General features: G+C 40.2%; 1 protein-coding gene across 3 annotated transcripts in view; it reads right to left on the bottom strand.

Moving 5' to 3' along the window:
• tcf12 (transcription factor 12) overlaps positions 1-26,394 on the bottom strand; it is a 163,713-nt gene that overhangs the window by 136,839 nt on the left and 480 nt on the right. For all 3 annotated transcript variants that reach the window (XM_072671773.1, XM_072671772.1, XM_072671774.1), the window contains exons 2-3: positions 25,052-25,144; positions 23,336-23,408 (exon numbers count right to left, since the gene is read on the bottom strand). In XM_072671773.1, coding sequence (XP_072527874.1) covers positions 23,336-23,408; positions 25,052-25,123 — 145 coding nt within the window. In that variant the 5' untranslated portion in view covers positions 25,124-25,144. The remainder of the gene's footprint in view (positions 1-23,335; positions 23,409-25,051; positions 25,145-26,394) is intronic.

Here is a 26,394-nt window from a genome sequence, read left to right as displayed (position 1 = left end):
TCACAATCACACACACAAGGCCCCAGTGTGCCGCCACACACACACACACACACACATACACACACACACACACACTCTCTCTCTCTCTCTCTGACACATCCAAAAGGCGCACAAACAATCCAGTGGGGGAAATGTGTATGTGTGACATGAAGGATTCGAGGAGGAAAGCGCTTTCTCTGAAAGCAGGGCGGATATGGAGACGCCAAGCTAATTTTACTATATGCAAAAGAGGGGACTATTTTGAGCGGCTCACTTCCAATAAACTAACTACTCTTATGAAGAAAAATAATGATTCAAGTGCCATCAGCTGAGACTACATGGCCTAGCGAATTTCCTAGTATTACATACTGAATAACTTCTCAATCAGCCTGTTAGAGCTGTAGGACGGTGGATAAATTTTAAGATGTTATTATTTCTTAAATATTGTGACTGTAGCGATTAATCATAATTATTGCATTTTAATACACTCTGACTAAACAGGCCAGGCTAAAATGCTCCTTCAAATCAAATCAAAAATTAAATGAGGTTTATTGTCATGTCACATTATACAGATGTAAAGGCAGATGAACAACTTCAGTGCATCGTCCCTCACTGCAGTAAAACACAAATATATACAAATAAAATAGAAATAGAACAGAACAGAATATACACACTAACTTACACTATACATAGACTATTCACACACTGTACATTGGGACACTATACATACACTATACACACACACTCTCCACATACCTTTTATACACACTATCCATACACTACACACACACACACATTACATGCAGTATACTTACACTATACACACACAGACAAAATACATTATACACAAAACACAGTATACACACACTATACATTCACACTATATGCACATAAACACTATACATACTGTATACACACACTATACATACACTATACATGCACTATACATATGTATATATATATATATATATATATATATATATATATATATATATAAAAATACACACACACACATATATATATTTATATATGAATATATGTACTGTACCACTGTACTCATTGTCATTAGGCAGTAGATTTATGTACTTCATTCTTTTGTCCATGTTCCAACCTCTTTAACCCTTAGAATGAATCAGTCTGTTTTAGTGATTACTTCTCTAATGCTTATGTAAATGACCTCGGTTCTGATTGGATGTATCTCAAGATTAATCTCAAGTGCTGGGCAATATGACGATATTTTATCGTATTATGATACATTTTGTTGATTGTGATACACAATATACTGTCCTAAGCATATCAAGGATATTATTAGTGCTTCACTAATTCACTGTATATCTCTGTATTCAGTACGGGAGAGTATTGGAATAGTAGTGTTACTAATGTATTTTAGTCTGTAGTTACATGTATCGCGATAAATATTGTGTATTGTGAAAAATGCCTTTAAATATCTTGAAGTAGTATTTTTTACCATATCGCCCAGCCTTAGTTCAAGATAAAACACTCCTTTTATCTTTCAACTTAAATGGACGGGGCTAAACTGCTTTGAAGAGGATGGATCAACAGCGACAGAACGGCCTAGTGAATTTCCTACTGTTACATATTAATTAACTTTATGATCTACCTGTTAGAGCTGTAGGATTTTGGAAAAAAATAGAGCTGTAATTATTACTGACATACTGTAGTTATTAACTATGATTAACAATGATTAATAAATTGTAATACATTCCCACGACATGGTTTGTCACATGATCCAATTTTCAACCTCTCTTATTTGTAATATGTGAAGAGCAAGTGCAGCTATTTATCGCACGCACCCACACACACACCCACACACACACACCTAGACGCACACATACACACCCACACTTACCACAGCAACTCCTGTGATTTCATGAGCATCTCTATTTATATCTGGAAGTTTTGTTAAATCAGCAGCCGTACTACTTTTCTTCTGTAATCAGCCAATTAAAATACGGCACAAATCTGAATCAATAGTGTATACTGCTCACTGTATGATAAACTGCCCCCTGCTTCGAACCTACAGCTGTATATTCTATTCTTAACACTAGAAACAGGTATTGCAGAAGTAAAAACTAAACTTGCCCGTCTTTCATTTGCATTTACGCTGCAGCTACAGGACACAGAAAATCTGAGTCATGGACTTGAGGCACTAACTAGAACTTACTGCACTATTAAAGGACCCATATGTCAACATTTGACATCATGTCCACCTACGACCTTTTTGTGACTTGTGCACCTCATTCACTTTGCAGACCCAATTTCTAATCTCAGAATGAATCAGTCTGAAATTGTACCTTTAATGCTTCACCGGTAATTTACAGTGCTATTAAAGGGTCCATATGCCTACGTTTCTGCTGTTTAATGTTTCCCCCTGATGTTCAGTTAAGACATTTTGCACAGATTTAGGTACTTTATTAATTTTACATACTAATCTTTTAAAAAGCAGTTCAGGACGAATGGGTTTTAGGCTGATTAGGTGAATGTATTAAATGCTGTGGGATTTGTGACTTCACAAAATATGAGTTTTTATATATGCTCTGTACAAATAGTACAGTGGATAGTGAGGGTCCCTCAAAAAAGTCTTTTTTAAAACCTGAGGACAAGTTCCATGATATTTGCCCTTTAAAATAACCACCTGAATACCGAGCTACGTGTATACTGTGTGGGTGTTGAAAACTGTGAGAAAGAGTGCCACTCAACATTGGTGCTAAGTCACCTCATTTTACCCAGCATTCCTTGCTGAGCACACACCCCACATGACCCTTCAAATTCCAGTCCATAAAAGAGCCCTAAAGCGAGTAATGCAGTGTCTTTGAAATAAAAATGGCAGGGGTTTAAAAGTTTCTTTACCTATCTCTCCCCCTCCCCCTGCCGCGTCTATTCGGGTCCGTGGAGGGGCCTTTAAGGGGTCCTGCCAGAGCAGTTCTGCCGTATTTGTCTGGCCATGCCCAGTTCAGACGCATTAATCCAAACTCTCATTCCCTGCGATTTCCACACTTCCTTCCTGTGCTGCGCCCATGCCATATGTTCACAATCGCTTACGGGGGAAAAGGTGCTCCTTCCTCCAACCTTGAGCTCCATCAGAGGAACGGAGGCACACAAGCCAAATGGATGAGAAATTTATCTTCCTCATAAAAAAAAGAAAAAGAAAAAAAAGCTGTGGGCTCTGCAATATGAGCAATATGGAGAAAATATATCATGATACTTGAAGATTTTTTAAAAGACCATAAAAAACGATGCACAGTGTTTTAAAGTGGGGGATTCCACCATTTTTTAATGAGTGCATGATTATATTGTTATAATGTAAACAAAAGAAACCTCAGAATATAAAGTGCTCAAAGCAGTAGTCAATAGGTGTTCGTGGTGTTATCAAGCAAAATAGTCCCCCCAAAAAACCTATTTTCACTATTTCACCATCATCAACACTGCAAATAAAACTCAGAGGACATGCAAAAGACGTTTAAGACATATTTAAACATTTCTGCATAACAAAACTGTTAGGATGTAAACCAGGTTCTGAGTGATTTGGTGTGAAAAGCTCTATTCTAGAGAAACTCAGTCAGTCAGACTTGTTTACAATGGTGGTGAAAGGAATCTGACGTCTTAAGAGTTTAATGCCTCCATCGTAGAACGTTTTTACACCAAATGATAATTAATGTTTTACTTAAAATTGACTTTTGATTCAAAACGTATTATTTTAAAAACATGCATGGTGGAGGGGTACATGCATAGGGGTGCAATATGGCAAAATAGTCCCCAAAGAAATCCGATCTTTCGTTATTTTCAGGTTTTCCACTATTTTACCATCAGAAGACACGTGTGGTTGTGTCACTAGTGGTTTTGGATGGTAAATAAGATGACAATATTTGTGTAGTAGTCATGGCGACCTCTGGTTCCCTTCCCATTATTACCACTACCACCATCTGAGTGAGCAAGTTCCTCTGCCATGAACCCTTTCACAGCAAATGTCAGAATTGACAGAATTATGCAGCAGCTTTGACCAATCAGACACTTTAGGACATTTTATGAAACCTAGAGTAACTATTTTAGAAGAAACTGGAGGGAAACTGGTAAAAAAAAATGGTTAAATTAATTAAATATGCTTATGGCATAAAGGCCAGTCAGACATTCAGCCTGGTACTATGCAGTTAATGCAGCTGAATTAGGGACTGTTGTTTACAGGCTCTCCTTTTAATATGCTCTAGACCAGGAATGGACAGTTCCTTGCTTGTCCTGCTCTAGCACACCTCACTCAACTCACCTGTTAATTGCTAGGTTTACTAGCAAGTCTGTTGGGGGGGGGGGGTCGGCAAACTGTGCTGGACTACGGCCACCATTGCCCCCCGACCCCCCCCCCAATGTCCTAGACATACAGCAACACACAACAAACAATAGCACATCATATCACGCACCTCTGACTCAACCAATCAGCACAGTCAAGAGTGCCGTGTCAAACAAACCACAGTCATTTTACACAAATCTGATCACAAATCAAAACCCTGGTGCTTTTCACCACTAAAGCCCACACACCAACAGGGCCGCATAATCAATGCATCCTGTTACTTCATCAGACAAACATGCAAATAAGTAAGAGATGCATCTTCTTAAGCATGCGACGCGTGCCGAACGTTTTGTGCATCCAGTGCGCCGAGCACAAAAGGATTACGCTATCACACCCCTGGGTGCTTGCAATCAAGGCGGCGTTTATTGCATCAGGAGGATTTATTTTTATTGAGCTGCTCATTAGTAGGGTTTAATCAGAGCTGTGTCTTATGACTGCTTCAGCGCTGGTATCGCATTGCTCATCAGCCGGCACGAGAGCAACCGCAAACAAAAACGTGCTCGCTCTCCAAGCTCTCCATCTCTTACCCGTGACATGCAGGCGAGGCAGCGCATATCAATGGATTTTACACAAATATGCAAAACACAGACACCCCCACACACACACACCCACACACACATATATATATATATATATATATATATATATATATACGTACATTCAACTTTATAGGAGAAGGAAAAAACCTTTATAACTTTCAATGGAAGTCCCCCCCCCCCCCACCCCACCACTTCTGTGCAAGCACACAGCATGTCCAGGCCTTGGAGAAGCACTGCCAACAGAATAGGACTCTCTGGAGCACATACTACACATGAAGCTATTGGCACCATGCCAGCTAATGGCAGGCGTGGGCTAGAGGGGTATAAAGCCCCCCAAGCATTGAGCTGTGGAGTAGTGGAGCCGTGTTCTTAGAAAGTGATGGACAGTGCTCCATCCAATACTACTGCGATGAGTTGGGGAGCTGGGGATGATGAGGTGGGGTGCTGATCATCCAACATCCAGCTCTTGTCGCTGAATGCAATGAAAAATCCTGTAGAAAGCCTAGACTAGACAACAAGTCTAGAACCTGAAAAACACACACACAAAGCCAATGGGCAGACGCAGAGTTCACCTGCTCCTGAGCTTCCGTAACAAGTACTTCTAAAACCCGTGTAGAGAAATGCACAGACATCACTGATTGTGGAAACTGACCGTATGCTACAGATGCAGCAGATACAGACCACGATGAGAAAGACCTGTCTTTTGTGCACGTCTAACAGTGGGAGCACATCCTCTGTGACAATAATAAAACACCGCAGAGCATGAAAGCCTCCTAGTCCTGCCATGAGGGCCGTAATGAGCCAACTCGGAGGGTTGCTCAGACGTCATCCTCCTCTGCCTCCCACCGGACTGCATGCTGGATGAGCTGAGGGTCCGGATGGGGTTGGCAGGGCAGGGGGGGTGTGCTGGAGCCAAACGCCTGACAGGCAGCAGTGCCAAAGCGTGGGGGGGTGGGGGCTCATCCTTGCACACACAACCAACCTATCCTTCTTTATGTCACAGCAAGGGAGTCAAGGGAGCTAGCGTGAGTGTAAATAAGCATACTTAGCAGCTAAAGTGGAGAAGCAAGCAGCAAAAAAAGAACAGGACTGTATTAATGATGCAATAAACTGACTGATAGCCAATCAGAGCTTATGACCACTACCCTCGGAGATCCCATCTGTCACAAGCAGAAGAGGAGCCAAGATGACACAGGCTGAATAACACACGCTAGCTTTATATCGATTAACTCTCTCTGGCCCTGAGCAGGAGAGTACACACTAAGGGCTTCATCACTAAGCAGAGAAAAGCTCTCACCAGGGCCAAGAACATTACACTATTACTGACCACTGACCACACAAGTGTCCGTGGCTCTGTGTGTGTGTACAATCATTAAGACTAATGGCTTATGACCAGCTTAAAACACAAAAAAAGTGTAGGGATAATGCAAACAGTACATCGGCGCACGTAATTTAATGCATGGGGTCCGGGTGCGGGTCCGTCCGTTTGTCAATATTAAAGCAATTAAGCTTGAAAGAATAAAATAAAAAAAAATACATTAAAAGTCCTTCTCGTTGTTACAGTAATTACCATGGTAACAAACAAGCGGGAGCGCGGGAGCGCGAGAGTGCGGGAGCGCGAGAGGCTCTGCGAACTCAAATGTTGAAAGCTTTACAAAAGCTTTAGCCGCAGCCAATCGCCTTTAATTTATTACGTTAAATCCTTCAAAAGACAAATTAAAACCAGGAACGAATCAGTGGTACACACTAATCCTCAAGTCTTTTTCAAGAGAAGAGATTGAACTTCAATTTGATTGGTACTTTGCTGCGCCACTGCAGAGGAGAGCGAGGGGAGGGAGGAGAAGAATAGAAAAAAAAAAATTTGTTTCAGATCCTGAACCTAAAAATACCAGAGCAAGTTAAGTGCAAATGCAGTGGCGAATAAATCTATACATAGGAGAGGCTGAGTTGGCCACTGCTGAGGATTAGAGTCCGCACTACAATGGCTTCTCCTCATCAGCATTTTCCGTATCTAAAATGGAAATCCTGATAAAAGTATCAGGCCTTGGGTCACGCTCTACTCTGCACTCAGACAGTCGCGCAATCCCGGGGCCTGGGGCTTACTGAGTGTTTGTATGAGTGCGTTTTTATATACACACACACACACACACACACACACACACGTGTGTACGTCTGAGAGAAACACACACCATCACCATGTTCTTTAACCCTGACAAACTGCTTCTTATTGCCCGAGTGCGAGTCTGCTCGGCATGCCATCTTATTCCGGGCCTCTTCAACACCTGCGAGGCCGGGCTGAAACCTGGGCCCTATCAAGCCGGCCTTATCGTCCCACGGTGAGGAAACTTCTCCAGCAAGGACACACAAACAAGCGAGTTGGCAGAGAGGGCCTGCTTAATAAACAGAGGAGATGAGGAGAAGCCTGAGAGAGCACGTAAACCTCCCACGGCCTCAATCCTACAAACACCAAAAAACACGGCTCCCACACAGCCAACGGGCCAAGAGCGGTCATCGGGGGAGCCAAACCAGCTGACCACAACACACGCAGCCTCCGTTTACAGGTGCATGCAGGTGTGTACACAGCAAAGGTCAGGATTACTCAATAAATTGTTGGAAGGGGTCAAAGAGGACAGATCTCACTCTGAGCAACCCAAAATGTAAGGGCGCGTCCCAATAGAATACTAACTAGTAATACTACCTAGCTTTTGAGTATGTAGTAGTATCTAATAAAGCGTCATATAATAATCAGTGTGGTTGCAATGGACACTGTTATCCCACAATGCAAGGAAGGAGCTACGCATGTCTGGGAATAAATAGAGAAAAAAATGGCAGATAACGGATAATGTTATGTGCAGCGGTGACGATGACAAGACAACTTGCAGCGATTTATGTTGTCATAGCAACGCTTCATCACTTCCCAGGTTCGTATTTTAACATTTTCATATACTAACCTGCCACTACCCGCACTATTATGATTAGTATATGGTATATACCTTATAGTATTAGTGTGTAGTGTGCAATTGGGACGCAGCCATCATGATCTGAAATTAACCTTAAGCTGAGGTCATATCACTACAAATGTCCGGACCAACAATCAGAGAGGAAATATCGATATCAGTATCAAAACGTATCGTATCAAGGTGATATATGCAGAAAATGCTAGAGGGAAAAAAGAACGAATCACAACCTGAGGTCTCAGCATACTACTGTTTCACACCCGACACCGATACCAATACCGATAACACTATCTTTGAGTCTGCCGATGCTGATTCCAGTCTCCATCAGTATCAGCAGTGTCTGATAACCCTTAGACCCCTTTGCTAATTTTCTATGAATTTTTGATAGCTTGACGATTTTATTCGCCTACAAAATCTTCAAAAGAGACAGACACAAATGCTCAGTGTTGTTATTTTCAGGAGATCTTGGGCTTCTCAAATATGTCAAATTGTCTGAGATGTAAATATTAACAGAAAGCCACACTTTGCTTTGCTTTACACACTTGGCTACAAAGTCAAGAACGGACCAGCCCCTCCGTACTGGATGGCGATGGTCAAAAGCCGATCTGCACAAAGAGCCCTTCGAGCTTCAAGTACGGCTCGGCTCGACCCGCAATCCCTCAAAATCTACGGAACAGGCTTTTTTCTGTCCTGCACCGAAGTGGTGGAACGAGCTTCCCCTGGGTGTCCGAACGGCAGAGTCGCTCGCTGTCTTCAAACCCAGACTGAAGACCCTCCTCTTCTGAGAATACTTGGGTGAATAACAGAGCAGTCTCCTTACTGACTTGTGTCTAGTAGTGTCTTAACTTGGAGGATCTTTGAATTATTAGTCTATTTAAACTAGCTGAGGTTATTCTTAAGTAAATAGTAAAGCACTTTTGTAAGTTGCTCTGGATAAGAGCGTCTGCTAAATGCCCTAAATGTAAATGTAATGTAACAGAATTTGGATATCTGCTTGAATTTGACCTTCACGTCTGCAAATTTTGGTGATTTTTTGCTACACGCTAATGTATGGTATCAGATTACACTTAATTATACTGATTAATTAGTCTGAAGAACCTTTTTTATATTAACAACAATCTCCACATAATCTAAACCATCCCATGCTAATTAGAGGTTACTCCTAGAACTCTATGTGAAAAACAAGAACCATTTAGGAACCTTTGTAGATAAACAAAAATTGCGAATCCTTCACTTTTTAAAATGACTTTGCCATTCTTTAAGGGCGTAAAGTGACTTTCATATTTAAAGGTGTGAAGGACAAAGTCGACCAGGCTAATTGGCGGTGCCCCAAAATCAGGCCTGCTCCGTTTCCCCTCAGCTTCACCAGACTGGATCCCCACGCCCGCAGGGACGCCGGGAGATCAAAAAGGACATTATTCCTCTTCAGTGCCCCTCTTTTGACTCCCAGTTGAAGCCTGCTGACTTGTGCTTTACTGCTAGTGCTGGCCAATATATCGTCTATAGCACTATACCCCAACCAGCATCATAAAAACCCCTCATTTTTTACATTCAGACCTACTGAGAACTATTTGCTGGGTGCTTCTGTCTGGTAAACGTTTATAGTCCTGTGTGAGCATCTCTCAGTAGGCGTGTGTCCAAATGGGCTCCAAGTGGGCACTAATTAAAAATGGTACCACCAAGTACACAGACCACCAAGACCAACCATGCTCTCTTAGCTCTCTGTTATTGTCAAGATTTTCAACAGCATCACGAAAGCTTGGACGGCTACACCACTTAGACCCGTTTTAAACATCTTTTATAAGGGCATGTCTTCTACATGCATGTATTCTGTATATCCGATATGACCCCGCTCTTACATCTGTGTGATTTTAGGTTGCTGTTTGCAGTTTAGAAGACTGATTTACCAAGAAACAAGCAAAACTGCATGTGAATGTGTGTTTCCTAACCCTAACCCTTAAAAATAAAGTGTTTTAATGAACTATGCTTGCAACAGAGATGTGTGTGTGAGTGTGTGTGTGTGAGTGTGAAGAACCTTTAAAACATCTAATTCTCACATAATCTTTTATGGCACCAACACTGGTTCTTCTGTGGCATCACTTGAAAACCATCCAAAGTACCTTTATTTACAGTACAGGTACAGCTGAAACTGAAAGAATATAATACTGGTGTTATTTTATGGTGTTACTACGCCTTTAAGACTGATTTATGCAAATTACCTTTGTTCTGACTGGCTGAACAAGTTGAAAAAGCAGTCCAAGTTGAGTTATAACTTGAACGGTTGAGGCTGAACGGCTGTACGCTATAAAGACAGATACTAAAGACACTCTTGGTTCTTGTGACGGCGTAAAAACAACAATTTTGAAGATAAATGTTTTTACAGCTTAATTTTGGACTTGGGAGTGACTGTAAACTGTGACTTTTTATTATTTACATACAGCAAGCACTTTTCGTTTTTCTTTTTTCTTTTATATGGGCCCATTAATAAGCAGTCAGAAAAGCTTACTGTGATGTAATTAATCATGATAATGATACCATATGGCCAAATTGATCACCTTTAATCAATACCAACTTAGACACCATCTGATATTATAATATATATATTTAAAAATGATAAAAAGTTGTCCTCTCCCCTACACGTTTAATATTAAAGTTGCTTCAAGTGTTTCTTGAGTGATGCCACAGAAGAACCAGTGTTAGTGCCATTAACAGCCATGCTTATGATAGAGTTGCATGAGTGTAAATAGCCTTTTAAAGGCCTTCACCTATTACAGACATGGTTCTTCATATAAGTTGTAAGAAAATATTGATATATCGACGTACTGCGATACTACTTTTTTAAATACTGTCTTGATTCTCAATATTACAGTATTACAATATTGATTACTGTGATAGTTATTATTATTATTATATATAAGTAAAGATTGGGAGGGGTTCATTCTGTGTTGCACTCCTCCGTCAGATCTCACTGTTCTGGTTGGATTAAAAAGTCAATTTTCTTTTACTCAGATTTTATGAACATGGTATTAAATAAAATAATCGGATAAATATATCAATAAATAAAAAGCAATATATCGCCTTACAGTATCGCAATATATTAAATCGTATCTCCAGCTTCGTCCCTCCACACACCCCAACCTTCACGAAACCAAAAGTGGTATAAATAAAGCATCTTCATTATTAGAGTGTATGGCGGTGGGTCACGGCCTGCGAGCTCATGTGTTCTGGTCATTAGAGGCCAAAATCTTTCTCAGGAAAGCCCAATGGACCAGAGCTGTAATTGGTTCATAAAGCTGAGTAAGCCAACATCATACCGGCTCTACGTCTTAGTTAAGGCCGAGCAGCGCGTACGAACGCATGTGCCTGGTGACAGAGGCCCTATATCACAATAACTCCCTGTCCCAAGGGGGGGAGAATCTGACCCCAGTCTCAAAAACATACACTCCCAGTGCTGACCCTGTGACCTCATTCAGCAGTGCTACACATCATTTAAAGTAGACAAGTGGCGCGGGGAGAAAAACACAAATCTAACTAATCTTCACTGATCTGCACTCACATTAGCCTGTGTGCATGAGGAGATGGGGAAATAACCGCTGCTCCGAGGACGGCTGCCAGCCCGAGAGCTGTTACGGATGTGTCTGACAAACATTTCAGTGCCTATTCCCCGGCGAGTGCTCTCAAATTCAATTCTGAGGTATGATTTAAGCTCACAGGACCTTAATCTTGTTTCCACATACAGAGGGACTTATGGGTCAGACATGTAATGAAATTGGAATGCGGTGGACAGTCCATCTCTCGTAAAAAAAAAATTTAAAAAAAAGCAAAAAAAGCGAGATGATCTGGCCTCCGTGCATCCGCGCGCCTCTCACTGGGATTAGCAAGGCAAAGGGTTTTCAAAAACTTGTTTAGGAAACTGGTCGTCGTGCTGGAATTAAACAGAAATCGCCGCTTTCTGCTGGCCTGCAACCCGCTGACTGTAACAGGGTTAGGAAGTAGGGCCACCACTATCTATTCTATTGGTGGAGGAGTAATCTACTGATTATTTTTAGCAATTAATTGAGCAATCAGAGGTTTTAAAGAAATATAGCATATTAAGAAATAAACCATATATTACATTTTAAACACTAAAGTACTAAAATAAATAAATAAATACATAAAAAAGTTTGCTTTACTTTATATACACTTTTTATGAAAAATTACATAAAAATAATAATACACATATATAGATGTACATCACGGGATAGGCATTTTAGAACAAACAAAAAATTCTTATTATTCAACATTACACACACTGATGATATCCACAAAAAAGCATATTCTAATGTATTATATCACAATAAGAGTACATATTGGCATACTTCCCAGCCAAAGTCTATAAGACTCTGCTATTCTATTGTACTATATCATCCCCATCATTAAAAAAAATAAAAAATAAATAAAGGGGACACAAAGTGGTTCAGCGGAATAAGGTGCAGTCACTATGACCAGGGGATCGCTGGTTTGAATCCCGGTCATGCTGCTAGCCATCGGTGGCCAGGGCCAGAGAGAGCACAATTGGCCTCGCTCTCTACAGGGTGGGTAGATGGCGCTTCCCTCCAAGCGTGTTGGTTGCAACCAAGAGGCAACCTGCGATAAGGGGAGAACACGTATGGGCTGGGTAACTGCCGATCCAAATTGGGGACAAAATGGGTTAAAAAAAATCAGAAAATATGAACAAAATATATTCAGTATATTATACAATACAATATATATTTTTATATATATCACAAATATGTATTCATAATAAATAAATAAATAAATAAATAAATAAATAAATAGCTTCACAGGAGAAGAAAAATAAAACCTTCTAAACTTTCAATGGAAAAAGATTTTATTCCAAGGCATTTTGAAGCATTTCTATTGGCCCATTAATAAATTTGGACTTCTGGAAGTTTCCAATGATGTCAAAAAGTGAAAACCATCAAAAATGAAGATACAAGGTAAACGCCGCCAATTCAGCAACAAGCAGGGCGCACATTTTAATAGATCATTAATGTTTTAATCAAGAAATCGTAACAGCCCTATTTGATGCTCAAGTCTTTCTACAGTATAGCCCCTAAACAGGCCATTATATCAAGCATTATATCACGTCTGCTGAGGACGGTCTAACGGTCTGAGGAGCAGGAAAGTGGGCGGGCGTCATTAAAAACGTGCTGCCGAGGCTCGCAGCATCAGCGGAACTACAGCTCTGATTACGCATTCGTCCTGAGGCCTCTGCGCTGGTGGATACATACGCTCACGTCAAGGCAGATTCCATGCTTTAGCAGAGCGCCGAAGCAAACTCGCATCTTCATCTGCCTCCTTTTCCGCCTCCCCTCCCCCAGATGAAACCGCTCTGATGGCCTGTCAAGCGTGGAGCTGCGAGAGACTTTGTTTGAGCCATCAACCCAAAATAGTGATCATTATCCAATCTTAAATGCTGTTGGGGAGATATTATTACTCAAACATGAGCAGCAATCTCAACCCTGTGCTGGACGGGCTGAGAACGCTGCAGTGGTTCTGCGGGGCAATCTGTCTTTTTCAACCCGCTCCCCTCCTTTTTACTGATCGTCCTGAGACCATGACATGACCCTTTAGCATGTCACCTTAACACTGACAGCAGGGAAGTAATTACTGGATTCGGGTCAATAACAGGAGGCCGCTTAGGGTCAAAAAGGATAAACATATGGGTTTTTAAAACACCTTTGACCAAACTAGAGAACCATAAAATGTATGTCTTACAAATACACTCACAACCAGTTTAGTGTGGCTGTCATACGTAAACTTTACAGAAAAATAGAATCAATATGTCAATAGAAGTAAATGAAAAAAGATTTATATTTTTCCACCATATCATTTTGAAGCATTTCTATTGGTCCGTTCATCATGAAATTCTGATACAATGTAAAAAAAAAAAAAAAAAATCATATTATGCCAAAAAGTCACTAGGTTTTCAATCTCATTAAGCACCAATCCTACACCAGTGTTCCCACTGTAAAATAGAGCTTTTTCATCCCGCACAAATTCCACACTTATTCCAAGTCAACTTGGAGCATTTCACACACACACACACACACACACATACATATATATATGATAAATGAATAAAATAAATGATATATATATTATATATTAGATTATATATATATATATATATATATATATGTAATCACTATTATTGTTTATTTTATTCATTTATCATATATATATATATATATATATATATATATATATATATATATATATATATATATATTTATTATGTTTATATACAGTGATAACAGTAAACATCCTCTTCTCTCTGCAGAGTTATGATTATTAGTGCACTGCCATGTGTAGGACTGTCCGATACTATAAAAATACTATATCCGATATTTAAAGACATTTTTTTATGATACACAAAATTTATCATGATACATGTAATTAAAGACTAAGAGATTAGAGACTCTTATAAACTTATAAACTACTATTCAGATCCTCTCCCGTTCTGAATACAGTGATTTTTATTCAACATCCGCTGCACTTCATCCAATTAAACCGAACTTTTACAACATTTACACTGTTAGTAATGAACCCTGCAGCTGAGCAGTGTTTATTAAGACACTGACATTACAAAATATCCTTCATATGGTTAAAAAATTATATTGTGTATCACAATAACAAATTTTATCACGATACAATAAAATATCATCATGTTGCCCAGCTCTAGCCGTTAGTATCTTTTTATTGTATTTGTATCTTTTACTTTATTTAATATATTATCATTCTCTGTCTTTGTGTCCTTGCCTGGCCCGTCTGCTACCGAAGCATATCCCTCATATCTCTACCCTCCTTGGAGAAATAACACTGATTCGGATTCCACAGCAAGTCTAGCTTTTATCAACAACAGCGCACCTGATCAGCCATCTGTCATTCAACTCCACATTTCTATGATTGCTTTAGTGTCAGGAGAACACACGAGGAACGTTTACAGCATGTCAGCAAACACAGCTGAACCTCCAGAACAAACACACAGCGCTCCACTCGTGCACCGCTGGAGTAAATTCTGATTGAGCAAATACGGAAGCTGGTGGGTGTCTGTGTCTCAATGTCTGTGTTTTAAGACGATAAAATACACAAATGACTCATGCAAAGCCAGAAACTGTTCAACAGTACACAGGAAATGCTTGGAAATGTGGAGGAATCCTTTAGGCAGTCATCTGCAGTAGCACAATGACAGACCTGAATATCTCTACAGTGCTGTAAAACACCTCTGTGCTAATTTATAATACGTTAAGTAGGGGAAGTCCACCTGCTTTTCCAATTTTCTGCAGAATTCAGTAGTGGTTTGATGTGAAATTGTACTGTAGGGAAATGGATTAACCCCTTTCTAACTGAGGGCTTTTTTCTTCACAGTGTTGATTAATAGAGCCACAGGTCAGGATGACTATACCACAAGTTATGACATGCATGTCTGGGTTTTATATGTAATGTTAATAACAGCGAAACCCAGGTGTGTGCCAAATCCAGGGGTGTGGCGATCTGGTAAAAACATCACAATATTAAAAAAAAAATTCACAAGACATAATATTTATTGCAATTTTTTGACAAAGCAGAAAAAAGCAGCACTAGATTGTATACGCTGCTATAAATCAGACTAAATACAGTGGCTGCAATAAATCCAATCATTTACTAGAATTACTAAAATATGTTTTTATTTTATATACAAACAAGAAATAAACCAAGATATGATTAAACACTGTCCAACTGCCCAACTCTAGGTCAATTTTACAAAAAAAAAGTGTGTACTACCTTAATATTTAGTTTAATTTATTTTTAATAAATTAAAGTAACGTTCTGTCAGGGAGTTTTACTAACTGTAGCCCGATACTAAGAAAATTAGCTGGGTCGGGTATCAGATAATTAGTCTGATCCAACAAACAGGTCCATTCATCAGCACCCCCGGTATCCTAGGCTTCATAACCCAGGATCAGAGTAACCTACAGTCATCATACAGCAGGCCTCCCCCTATCTAACCAGCATGGTGACCTCAAACCTTACAGCAACTATCAGCGAGTAATCCAGTTCATCTTCCATATATAGGGAGAATCGAGCAGGGAGGGGCTGCTAGCTCCCCTTTAGTCTCACAGACTTTGAATTTTTCAGAATGAAAGTCCTGAGCCCAGACAGCACTGAGCCTAAGTTCAGCACAGTTATTCATTTTAGTGACCAATAAACAGAAACTGGGTTTTAAGTTAGTAAATTAATGATTACATCAATCCTGATGCCTAACGTCTCCACCAGATGGTCGTGTATATGCTTAAATTATTTAACAACGGTATCGGCAGATACCAAAGTTCATGTATCGGTCTCTTTATCGGAAGAGAAGGTGCATCCCTACATCTTAAGGACTGAACTGTGCAGAATTCCTCCTGTCAAATCTTCTCTTAACCCCAGTATATTAGTCTTGCAGAGCTGTTTCTAGTAACTCTGCTAAAATAGGACTTCTTTATTACTACAGATCTTTTTTATGAGGTTGAAGATGCTCCAGCCGTGGCAAATGACTAACCTGCCTTCACAGGACACTGATTGCTATGGCAACGGAAAGATCCACCACAGCAAAGTCGGGCTCGACCTGCGATACAGAAATGAGATGTCCAAAAACTCGCCCCGAAATCTCCTGGCCATGACAGAACCCACTATCCAGAGAAAACCGTTGCACTGACGGAATCAAACACACACACACTTACACGCGTACATGCGCACACGCACACACACACACACACACACACACACACACACACATACACACTGCATGGCCCAGCAGCTCACAGAGCAAGCGGCAGGTTAGCTAAAAATAAACCCACTGAGCCCAGGGCTCCTCCACAACTCCAACTGTGGCTTTAAGAAAACCTAACAAGGGTTTCTAACCAGCGCTGTCCAATACATGTGCTTAGACTAAAAACACACTAGTTTTCTAACAAGAAAAGCTCAAATCTGTCACGTTACATTTTCTCTTTTTTATTTTTTTATTTTTTTAATGTTTAACTTCTTCTGATTGAGCAAATCTCCTAACTACAGCATCCGCTGCTAAAGTTGGAAAAGTTCAGTAGTAGGCTGTAGTGCTTTTTTTTAATGGATTTAAATAAATATAAAGCACAATAATAATAAAAAAAAAGTAGAGATATGAAGTCAGCGAAACGTAGAAACTAGCTGAGGGCGTCTCAGGAGACAATGGCTTCCGGAGCGCACAACACAAGTATCGGGTCGTGTTTTTTTTTGTGTTTTTTTTTTTTTTAAAACAGAAACTGCTGAAAGCCACAGTTTGGTGGTTTTAGATGTTGGAAATGTTTGAAATAATAATCCAGTTTGAAATAAACGCATGCTTAAATGAGAGCGACTCCGCCGTTGTTTTAAACAAAAAAATAGGAAATTGCAAATCCTCTGAAAAGCCTTTGATGATAAGCTTTGCTCAAGTAGAGTTTTTGTCACCTTTTATATCTCTGTTCATTGTGCCGCGCCGCAAAGCAGTTTTATTTTCATGCCAGAAATTATCTTAAAACTCCAAGCCGTTCACTTTTCCGAGTTCTGAGACTTCTCTCTTTTTCCCGCCTTTAGCAGAGACGGAGATACTCGGGCTGAATAAAACTGCGAATACTAATCGTTTCCGATTCTTTCCAATCCCTCATTAATAATTAATCAGCAGATGACACTGTTTTCTAATCCACAGACGACGCAAGCCTAGACGACTCAGACAGTTCCAGAGTTCCAGCCCTCAGGTAACAAAAGAACATCCCAAACACAGACGGACTTACTTATTAGATCACTATTATCTCTGAACCACAGTAATTAATAGGTACAGCACTTTCTCTCACACACAGAACACACTTAATAATCCATACGTACTCTCAGAAATACGGGATCCTCAGTGGTTCTCAGTCTGCAGGTGCAGATTAGTGGAAAATGCTCCGGCCCTTTACGCTATGTGGCGTCTGTTCTAAAAGGTTCCTGACACTTTAAAAACTTTGAAGTTTTAAAGAAATGTCCACAGAAAGATGCTTTGAGGAACCAAAAGTGGTGCTTTGTGCTGAATGACAGTGCTGGGAGGGTGAAGGCCCTGAGTCACATAAAGCTCCACCATGTCTTTTCAAGCTATTGCTAATGCAGTCGTCATTGGACAGATCATCACGCTTGCAGGGGAACACTAAATGCCAGTTCTGTTACACCAGCTAACAGACGTCCACACTGGCTAATATCACATTGAGAGATGAGGGGAGATGTTGGACCCCCCAACCCAACCAGAGAGGGCGATGCCAGCCAATCCCTCTCTTGTGGGATTTCTGTGGCGGATGGCTGTGGCATCACCCAGGATCGAACCTCTGATCTGGGGACACTGGGGACATACGGGTATCCACCGTAGTTAGGATGTCCTGGGGAGGGTTAGGTAGGCCTAAGTTGTAGGTTGAACTGAAAGGCGGTGATTTGGTCATATAAGCTATTAACTATTAGGCAATATATTATATAGGCTATTATCATATACAGTATTAATGTGTGGGTATTCATGTACATTAGCATACTGTAGCTGCATGATTTAAGAGGTATTTCTCACACACACACACACACACACACACACACACACACACACACACTTATACAATATTTACATGTACATTTATTTATTTATTTACAAGGTTACTCGTATTACAGAGGTGGACCAATGTGCCCAAGGACTCTTATTCTCTTATTGGTGAAGCGCAGCGTAGCCACCAACACCGGGAATCGAACCCCAGTCTTCAGCATGGTGTGGTAGCTCAGTGGCAGATAGTGGTGTTATCTGTTGCGCCACACCAACCACACAACTCAGGCTTACTTGCATCCCTCCCACAACATCCTAACAACGGTGGATACCTGTGTGTCCCCAGTGTCCTCTTTTTCTAAAATAAAAAATATGTCCGTCGTTGTATTTGGATCATATGTTTTTAAGCCAGTATTAACAGGTGCTATCTGATGGTGCTATCAGCCACAAACATCGCCTACTGGTTGGGTAGGGGTGGACGATACAGAAAATAATATTATATCACAATACTTAATGTCGATAATGTCATTTTCACAATGTATGACAGAGAAAACGGCACTACAATTAAACAGGACTAATTATGCTGTTTGTAATAAATCATATTCAGGCCCTAGTTTACCATACACATTTACCATCACACAGACATCACCTTAGTTACTTGCTAAAGAAGAGAATTCACTATACTCAAAAGCAATGCAGCACAATGTAAGAACAGTATTTTAGTGTATTCAGGGGGACATCGCCTCCATCTCACAATTTTGACTCAAAATACAAAATGACTTACTTTAAATGCATCAATAAAACAGCCCAGCCTGCTGTTTGTAACCTTATTGTGTCTCAGGTTAGCTGTAATCAGTTTTGCCACACATATCAACAGACAACACCTTAGCCTATGTGCTCAGGGCATTCTCCAGCCTACAATCAAATCAAAAGCTATACACTGCAGCGCAGCAAATCTGGTTTAACTCCGGCATTGTCTTAGGGAGAAGAAAAAAAACAAAAAACACTACACTACACACATACATATGGCTTTATTCCACTATTGTCTGAACTGCGTCCTGGTAGGTCTCTAAAGTAGCCATTTCCAGTAAAGCACAGGGCATTCATCTTCGCACGGCAGCGCATGTCGGTGTTATACACGGTAGCCAAGACGTGTGGAATAACCGTGGCGGAGGAGACAAAAGAGAACTTTGTCGTTACGCAGGTGAGACATGCCACACTGACCCGTGGATGGGCCAGAGGGCAGCGAGATCACACAGCTCTCACACACGCCTTACGCTTTATACGGTGAAAGTGAGCTATAAAGACAGAAGAGAAAATATCGCTAACAGCCCTCAAGGCCATCAGTGCGTTTTTTTATGACTGTGGTGCTGCACGATATGGACATCGTACTGCGACTGTGATGTGCCGTGCTGTACATCACAGGGTGTCTGGGGGCAAGCTTCCAGTCCTGACTCATCACAGTTACGCCCCATAATAAGTACATTCACCCAGCTCGCTAGTGAAAGCCTTACTAGGCTAAAGAATATGGAAGCGAGGCTAAAAAGGCTAAAAGCTAATGCAAGCAAATCAGGAAAAGCACCACTCGCAGAAGAGCTGAGGGAAGCCAATGAAGCGAGAGGGTATCCATGCTATTTTCTGCAATACATATTGCGATATTAAAAAAGAATTTTCACCAGATTTCACCAGAAGTCAATGATCCAACATTGCGATTGCAACATTAATCACACACTTCATGTACACAAGCTTGAATTTGCTGTACAAGACATTGTACATCCAATGACCATGCTAAAACGATATACTGTGCAGGCCTAAACCCTAGCTGACCCTTCTACAATCTCTTCAGCTAGCTAACAGCACAACATGCCAACTGAACAACCAGGTCAACACTGAGGACACGATCAATAATACTTGGAAATAATTACAAAAATGGTTACAATGCTCTTGTTACAGTGCTAAAAACTAAGCTAAGTTAAGATAGGCCATGCTACGTGGCTCCTGTGAGCCTTCGCAGTGACGTAAACCAGCCATTATGTATTATTTATTCATTTATTTTTATTTTATTTATTTATTCAATCAGCATTTAATACACTGAGGCAAAATAACAGGGTGGTAAACAGGACTGTAAAACTGCATATGGGCATTCTACCCCCCAACCAAAGTCAAATACTTTCTTACAAATAATTTCTACACCAGTACAAGTAGAAATGCTATATAAATGCATTCTATTGTACCTTTAATGTTTTCTTATTAAACACACATGTTCCAATTCAGTACAGCAATAAAGGGAGCTGCTCAAATCATGCCTTAACCACATGCTATAGAAGTACTACATGTAAAACAGCAACAAAGAATCAATAGTCGCACTTATAGCTCCCCAATCAAAGATGCTAGCTATAAGCTGCTATGTTAGCTTTGAGCTAATGCACTAGCCAACTGATAGGCTCATGTGAACTCCAATATAAGCCAAGGTAATACTTAATAATAATAATAATATTTGCAAACTGTCAGACAAATTCTGACTCCCTGTACTTAGCACTCATATTGGCCTACAGTATTGTGACCATTTGTTGGATCAGGTGAACGCCAAAATTTGCCAAAACACCCACAGAAAGTCATCAAGTAGTATCAGTGATCAGGCAGAATGCTCACAATACCCCAAAGCCCTTCAGTAATACACAATATGTCCAAATATTTGTGGACACCTCTTCTAATGAAGATGTGCAAATGCCCAGGCAGCTTGTCTAGTACTGTCAATAGAATATGACTCTCTGAAGATGATCATGAACCCTTGCACCATGCTGCCTAATGCCAGACGTGGGCTAGAGGGGTATAAAGCCCCCCAGCATTGAGCTGTGGAGCAGTGGAACTGTATTGCTGTAGAGACATAATCCATCCAACACTTTTGGGATGAGCTGGGGAGTTGGGGTTGATGAGGTGGGGTGGTGATCATCCAACATCATGACCTTACTAATGCTCTTGTTGCTGTATGCAATCCAATCCTCACAGCAATGCTCCTCCAAAATCTAGTAGAAAGCCTCCCTCAGAGACAGTTACTCCAACTAAATCTGGATAAGCTCTTTTTTGATACCCTTGATTTCAGAAGAACCAGTGAAGGAGCAGGCGTCCCAATACTTCTGTCCATATATTGTATCAGTATTGCAAAGACTAACGTCGTGATATAATATATTGTCCAGTGATCCCAAAGCAGATCTCCTAAGCCACTCTAAAGCTGGTGGTATCAATCACAAAACGGTGTGCGTTTCTTCATCCAACTAGAAAAAAGGGGGGACGGGACACAACACAGAGCCAGCTCTGCTCAAAGTGTCCTATTTTGGAGATCCGACAGTGTGTGCTCATTGCCATTTGGGTCATGTGATAATCAGGAATACCATGCTATATTGAATTAGAGTGGAGTGTATACAGGAAGAGGACTACATCAACAGCCAGCTTCAACAGCAATGAATGAGTATCATATCAACCAGTGCCAGCTTCTTATTTTCTAATGACTTTTCGGGCAGAGCAACAAAGCAGAGGGATCACCCTCTAAAGTCTCTAATGCAACAAGGCCTACGCCAAACATTCAGACAGCAAAGCAGCCTTATATCAGTCAAATAAGGCTTCATTCATCTGACCACTTAAGAGGACGCAAAGCAAACGGGCTTACATCACAAACTGCACGCAGCGCATTCACAAAAGCTCCCTGCAGACACTCCTGCCTCGCTATTCACCAACCCAGCGAACGTGTGTTCTTTAGATAGCAAACACAGAGCGACAAGGGCCTGGCTTTGTTATTTTACATAAAACGTGCATTGAGGAGGGATAATGCACGATTGTTGCCTTTTTGAAGAAGCACGTTTGACAATAGATGCACTTTAGAATAATGTGCTGTGGTAGTTTCTCCAGACGCGACTGTCAAACAGGCCTAAAAAGCGTGTTAGCATGTAAAATTCAACACTGGATTGGACTTTATAGCCTCTACGAACATAAAATCTCTGAAACAACACCTGTACGCAGTAATAGTAGCACTATTGAGTCTGGAAACCCTTTGAGGAAAGGCACTGAGGGCAACGAGGACAGTCTGGCCTCTTGGGAGTAAGCTTGGAAGCACATGCCAAAAGAAATATCAATGTATTTATAGGAAAAAGAGCCACTTCTTACATTCACACAACTTAAATAAAGCTGGATGTGCATGTAAATGCATGCTAGGCTATGGTTTCACTACTCTGAAGTAATATAACCCCCTGTATTATTAAAATAATAAGAAAGCAGGCTTTTTTTGTGAGCTAATTCGCAGCAAATGTACTGCAGAAGAACTTTTAGAAGTGAAACAATACCCAATTCACTCCAGTGAAACCATGCTGGTGTGACCTTGAGATTCTGGCACAGTCCAAAAAAAAAAAAAAAACCCCAACAATAATACTTCTACACCAACCACTGAGCTGCAGCAACCAGTGCAGATGGGCTTACAGCATATTCATAATAAGCAGTTCTGTGCGTTTCCCATTAAACCTGACTTAAGAAAAGGTATGTGCTGCTAACGATGCCGTGAAATATGGATGTGCCATGGTTAAACATCTCATTTGACCAAAAAGGGGGGGGGGGGGGGTTCAACAGCAGTCCCATGTGAAAGGACGAAGCTTGAAATGGGTTCTCCAGACCAGACTGCAGAGCCCAGCGCCAAAAGTTTGGGGGGGGCGGGAAGGAGCAGGCCTCAAAAATCCATGACATGAACCTGCACAGTCTCCTTTTGGCTCCTCATTAACCTCAAAATCTGAAACACCTTCGGAAGCATCTGGAATCCATTAGCATTACCAACAGCAATCAAACCGCTCTGAAAGGCACCTCGTTGCTGCAGAACGTGAGCAGGGCGAGCGAGGCGGAGATCCGTTAAACAAAAAAAAAGAACTCTCAAAGGAAGTACCTGATGCACTGAACTGGCTGCTTCCTAGAGTGGTCGGCCTGTTTTTCCCACTGCTCACCGGTGGAGAAAACATCTAGAGGAACAGAGAGTAATTATTTTTGAGAGAGTGTTCAGCCAAAGCATTGTGTTTATTAAAAAAATAATAAATAAATAAATAAATAAATAACTGCTCTAGTGTTGGATAATGTGATGTTATGTGAGACTCTGTTTTGAGCAACTTTACAGGAGAAGCAAAAAATAAATAAATAAATTAATTAATTAATAATTAAAAACATAAATAAAAACCTACTACTACAGCTGTCAATGGAAGTCACTTCAGAGCATTTCTATTGGTCCATTCGTCATAGATGAAAAAAAATGCATAAAAGCACAGCTGCCAAAAAGTGAACATCACCAAAAATGGAGATACTACGTTTTTGCATGGCAACTATTAAACGTATTGAGAAGAAACAAAAAAAGCTAATTGTTTTAAAGCATTTATGGCAGCAATAAGTGTGTTTTTCTTTTAAATACACTTTACTACATTAGAGTAAACACAAACCATTAATGCAGTAAAACATAAACAAAAAATAGTTGTTTAGATGCTCCCAGTTATCACATATATTTTCTCACCAGCAGCAGCAGCCCAGCATAATGGAGCCCTAATGACCTAAAGCATCTACTGGACAACTTCACTTAATACTGAGCTTTCTTAAAGAAAGCATCAGGAATGGTTAAACTAACCAGTCACATCATTCATTATCATATTAAACACATTTTATATTGCTGCTGTCACACAAAAACGCAACGTCTCCAAAAACGCAACTTTACAGCAGAAGGAAAAAACCTTCTTCACGTTCAATGGAAGTCAGTGTGAAAAGATGATGCCACATGTATAACAATGCATACTACTTAAGATTTATTAAGATGTTCTGTATGATGATTATATGCTGTAAAGGCTTGCCTAACACTTAAAAAATAAGATTTAAAGATGAATAAATACAGAAATGGATGATGTTTGACAGTGACGATATTGGAATAGGACACATAAGTGACACAACAAGCTAAGAGTATTGTGAAATGTGCTGTTCATTTTTTAAGCATCAGCTTGTCCAGAGGGATGGACATTAGTTACGTGGTCAAATCTGGCTTCATGACCAGTTTTCTGACCAGTATATACTGGCCATATTCATATATAATAATAATACACAGCGTTACGCTCTATATGGCTAGACACATTGTAGTACTGTGGATCAAGGTGAAATACACAGTCTGTATTTTAATAAAATTAATTATTGGCAATAATAAACATCACAAATCAGTGCAAAGCTCTCAGAGCCTCACATGGAGAGTTACTTACTCATGATTACTCACCATATATATATATATATATAAATATATATATATATATATATATATATATATATATATATATATATATATATATATATACACACACACACACACACACAAAATTTTCAATCTAACAATCTACAATTATCTACCAGCTGTCATCAATAAGTACCTCTTCATCAGTTTACCAGGTTAGTACGGTTGCCTCACCGGCCAATCTACAGTATAGTAAATAATAACCACAGTACAGGAAACCCGGGAATCCTTTTCCTGACCACTTTCCTGACTGTTGGGTCAATCCTATTCTAAATGACCGGTGATACATAATGAAATCCCACAGATACACACGATAAGGGAGTGATAAAATTCACCAGAGTGTCTTACCGCACTAAAATCCAGTAAGTCACTCAACTCCTTATCAGTTCCAATAGCGGCGATCCGCTGCTGGGAGTTCATCCTTTCGGCCGTTTACTAAACCTACAAAAAAAAAGACACACACACACACACCGTCACTGAAACCGTGTGGCTTTAAGCTGTCAAACTCCAAACCCCCACACTCATACGGCTGTCCTCACCTTCACCATCACAACTGACAGCGTATAAATAGTCTCTTCTATAAGTAACCTATATATGCATCTTTTAAAGCCCTGCTCTTTGTTTTTCCTTGTTTTTGCTTGAATGTTAAATGAGCTGCACACTTGAGTGTAACACTTATATATATTTATATATATATAGCTGTATACGCTGCAAGACCGTCTTTACTTAAATAAAAATAAATGACCAATAATAAAAGTCACACCTCACTGCAAAACCCTCGGAAAGGGAATAGAGCTGCAGGTACTGCCTTCACAAATGTGGACTGAAATAGGATATATTAACTCCATAGCCACACACTGACTGAGTCACACTGCGCCCCATACACTCGTGTACTCTCAGCAAAATAATACCAAGTGTGTGAGGCTCTGGTATATACACACACAGGCTGTAAGAAGAAGGACCGTACAAGTCCGGCATGCCTTCTGTGACAATGTAGGCACCTCTTAATGAAGTGACAGACACATCCATGCATTAACACTAGAGCCTTCGCTCAACCTGCTACGCAGAAGCCTTGGAAGGTAAGCCTTAAAAGTAAATAAATAATGTCCTATAATATCTTTGTTTAATCAAACCCAGCTTAATAACTCTTTATGAATTATGACCCGTGCATCAAAACCTACAAAACTCACTTTTACTAATTCACCTTTACTAACATCCCTCGTAATCGTGTGTTTGCTGGAAATCATGAATGAGCTCCATTACTGCTGGAGACACTGTCTCAACTACTGCTCTGTACTGTACCTGACTGCAGACCAGGGTCACAAGCATGGCTAGGATATTAATATCTATTCCAAAAGGCTCAATAACAACAAAACAAGAAGTCAGATCTTAGTGAAAGCCAAATATTACTATATCACAATATTACAAATGACTGCAATCAGAAATCTGCACTTTAATAGAGACAGGAAAGCCTGTGGTGTCACACACATGGGCATGCAGCATCAGTATACATACATACATATACATATACATATATATACATAAATATAAATATATATACATACACATGCATAACAAAAGACAGCTATAAGTGCAAAAATCAAGACTACAGGATTATTTACAAAGGGACCAAACCCAGGGTCAAATCTGACACTTCATTAAACAACAGACAAGAGGCTCGTGCAGAAGCT

This window comes from Salminus brasiliensis, chromosome 25, assembly GCF_030463535.1.
Source record: "Salminus brasiliensis chromosome 25, fSalBra1.hap2, whole genome shotgun sequence".
NCBI lineage: Eukaryota > Metazoa > Chordata > Actinopteri > Characiformes > Bryconidae > Salminus > Salminus brasiliensis.
The sequence above is the reverse complement of the archived record's forward strand: the minus strand, read 5'-3'. Positions and strand labels throughout refer to the sequence as shown.